This window comes from Lactuca sativa, chromosome 6 (assembly GCF_002870075.4).
Source record: "Lactuca sativa cultivar Salinas chromosome 6, Lsat_Salinas_v11, whole genome shotgun sequence".
NCBI classification, from domain to species: domain Eukaryota; kingdom Viridiplantae; phylum Streptophyta; class Magnoliopsida; order Asterales; family Asteraceae; genus Lactuca; species Lactuca sativa.
The window spans coordinates 114,611,766-114,614,919 of record NC_056628.2 but is presented as its reverse complement, the minus strand read 5'-3'; the positions used below and the strand labels follow the sequence as shown (position 1 = coordinate 114,614,919).

The 3,154-nt window shown below is 39.5% G+C and overlaps 1 protein-coding gene across 1 annotated transcript; it reads left to right on the top strand.

Annotated features, from left to right (window-relative positions):
* The first annotated feature begins 1,031 nt into the window (after positions 1-1,031).
* On the top strand, positions 1,032-2,573 carry LOC111889466 (AT-hook motif nuclear-localized protein 23). Its single transcript, XM_023885613.3, is given in 2 exon segments — positions 1,032-1,361; positions 1,363-2,573. Coding segments are annotated over 2 exon segments (912 nt in total). The 5' UTR covers positions 1,032-1,280; the 3' UTR covers positions 2,194-2,573.
* Positions 2,574-3,154: the final 581 nt, after the last annotated feature.

Below are 3,154 nucleotides of genomic sequence, written 5' to 3'. Positions count from 1 at the left end.
CCACAATACCGCTATCCACATTCTTCATATTAAAGCATTCATTGTCAATCCTACTCTTGCATAGAGGATAATTTACCTTTCTTTCGCATTTTAACAAATGCATGGCGGGCTAAAAAGATTATTGATTTACATGTGTCGCTTGTTTTAGATAACTAGAAATCGGTACAACGTTAGAGAAAGGTTCATAAATGAGTAAGGTTGTTCATTAGGAATTCATTTGTGCGTGTTTTTTTAATTGCAACTTTCTAATTTTCCGATGAGTTTTCCATTCAAGTATTGATCTCCACCTTTTATTTGGGTGTAAAATCAGTGGGTTGAAAATCAACATCAAGTGCCTTGATTTTTTGGGTTTGAGATACAAACTAAGTAGAGAGATCGAAGAGAGAAATAAATATTCTCAATTTTCAGGAGAGAGAGAGAGAGAGAGGAGGAGAGAGAGAGAGAGAGAGGAGGAGAGAGAGAGAGAGAGAGAGAGAGAGGAGAGAGAGAGAGAGAGAGAGAGGAGAGAGAGGAGAGAGAGAGAGAGAGAGGAGAGAGAGAGAGAGGAGAGAGAGAGAGAGAGAGAGAGAGGAGAGAGAGAGAGAGAGGAGAGGAGAGAGAGGAGAGAGAGAGAGAGAGGAGAGAGAGGAGAGGAGAGAGAGAGAGAGAGAGACGTACTCATAGGGGTGGGGTGGAGTACGGGTGGAGTGGGTCTAATTTCTTATTTTTAATTAAAAAATATTAAAAAACATTTAAAAAAAATACAAAAACCAAATTAAAAATGCAAAATGGTCCTTTCAAGTATTCCAAAACCCAAAACCATGATTATTTTTTGATTTTTGTAGTTTGAATACTATTACATTTTTTTTACAAACTACTTATTACTTATACCAATTTCAAAGTTTTATCTTTTTAGTTTTCATTAGATCGAACAAATAATTTAAATGAATATTTTAATTAAAGAAAACACTCCCTTTCTTGAAACCCAGCAAAATTATTGATATAAAAACAAAGTATTTAAATATGAAGTTTGTAATTGTTTATGCGTATATTTGAACTTTTAGCTTGTGAGAAATGACTGCGTTTGTCCCCCTATCACCTCTTTCTCTCTTCCCTTTCGCTGCACTCATATCATATCCCCCATTGTTTTCTAATCTCTAGGGTTCACCATCCAGATCTTTGTTTTTCTATAATTTCCTTTATATAATCATATTATTTTAAATAAACATTCATTTTTTTTATAATTTTCTTGGTTTCTGTTGCTTCTGACTGTGTTTTTCTTTTCATAAATTGTATAATCCATGGCGGGTTTAGATTTAGGCACAGCTTCTCGTTATATTCATCATCAACTCCATCGTGCTGACTTGCAACTTCCAACCAGTCAACCACAACAGCATCACCACCACCAGCTTTTCCTCCGAAAACTTTCAGCATCATGAGGAGGATGACGGTGGGGATAATCAGGGTCTTGACCTCATCTCTCCTAACTCAGGTGGTGGTGCTGGCGGTGGACCAGGCGACATAGTTGGCCGGCGGCCGAGAGGTCGTCCACCTGGATCAAAGAACAAGCCAAAGCCTCCGGTCATTATTACAAGAGAGAGTGCCAACACGCTCAGAGCTCATATATTGGAAATCAGCAACGGGTACGATGTCTTTGAATCTATAGCAACGTATGCAAGGCGGAGACAACGTGGGATCTGCATATTATCTGGAAGCGGCACCGTTACCAACGTCAGTCTCCGGCAGCCATCAGCTCCGGGGTCAGTAATAGCCCTCCAAGGTCGGTTTGAGATCTTGTCTCTGTCGGGTTCTTTCTTGCCTCCGCCTGCACCACCAGGGGCCACCAGCCTTACCATATTCTTGGCCGGCGGACAGGGACAAGTGGTGGGTGGGAACGTGATGGGAGAGTTGACCGCTGCTGGGCCAGTCATCGTTATCGCTTCATCCTTTACAAATGTCGCCTACGAGAGATTACCACTGGAAGACGAAGAGTCGACGGCAGTTGATGGGCTTCAGATTCAGCCACCATCTTCTCAAGCAGACGGCAACGGCGGTGGTGGAATCAACAGCAACCACCCTTTTCCAGACCCGTCTTCTGGGCTACCGTTCTTCAACTTACCGTTGAGCATGCCTCCAAATGGTCAGTTACCTGTTGATGGATGGGGTGAAGGAAGCAGTTCAGGTGGACGATCGAACAATAATAATCCTTTCTGATTTGGATCGGATGATTGAGTGGCGGTTTGTTTATTTTGGATCTGGTTAATTAGATAGCTTCATTTCGATCATAAACAAACAAAGGTCAGCAACCATATGCGCAACAATTTAGTTATAATGTTCTTTTTTCTTCTCTTGTAATAGTTGGGGTTTCCATCTTCCATCTTCCATATTTGTTTTTCTTTTTTTTCTTTTTTCTATATTTGGTTTTTTGTTTAACATGTTTTCATGGAACTAGCTTCTTTTCTTCGTCTCACTAGCTCTCACTCTCATGATATCATTAATATGGGAATTCCAGATTGTGTCGTGGTCGATCTTTATGACACTAAGACTTGCTGTTTCCTGATGATGAAACATGATGAAATCAAGGTTTTTGGGCACTGGGATTTTTTTGTTTTTGTTGCATCGTTTTCAGTACAAGCAATAAATATAGTACCAGATATTTACGGAAACTATTCATGTTTAATCTAATTAGATGGAGAACCGAATGATAGTGAGATTGTTCTTGTTTGTTAATTACTGTTTATAAACGGTATTTTAATCGACTAGAGATGTAAATTAAATTTATTAAGTTTAATCTTATCTTATATGAATATACAGACATAATGATCATTATCTTTATCAACTGGTTTTCTGTGGACTGACTATGTATGCAATGTCGTTTTTCCTCCTTTGGGAGAACTCATTGAAGATTGTATGGGAGTTATGTCTGGCAAATTTACCAAATTTGCTCTTTCTTTTTTTAGTTCTTTATTACCATGTAGAACAGGAGCACGTTTTCCTCATTAAAGGTTTTGAACATACCTATCTTTTTTCTTGAAACCCATGCCATCTTGTCGAAGTGTAACGGATCTCTCTCTCTCTCTCTCTCTCTCTCTCTCTCTCTCTCTCTCTCTCTCTCTCTCTCTCTCTCTCTCTCTCTCTCTCTCTCTCTCTCTCTCTCTCTCACACACACACACAC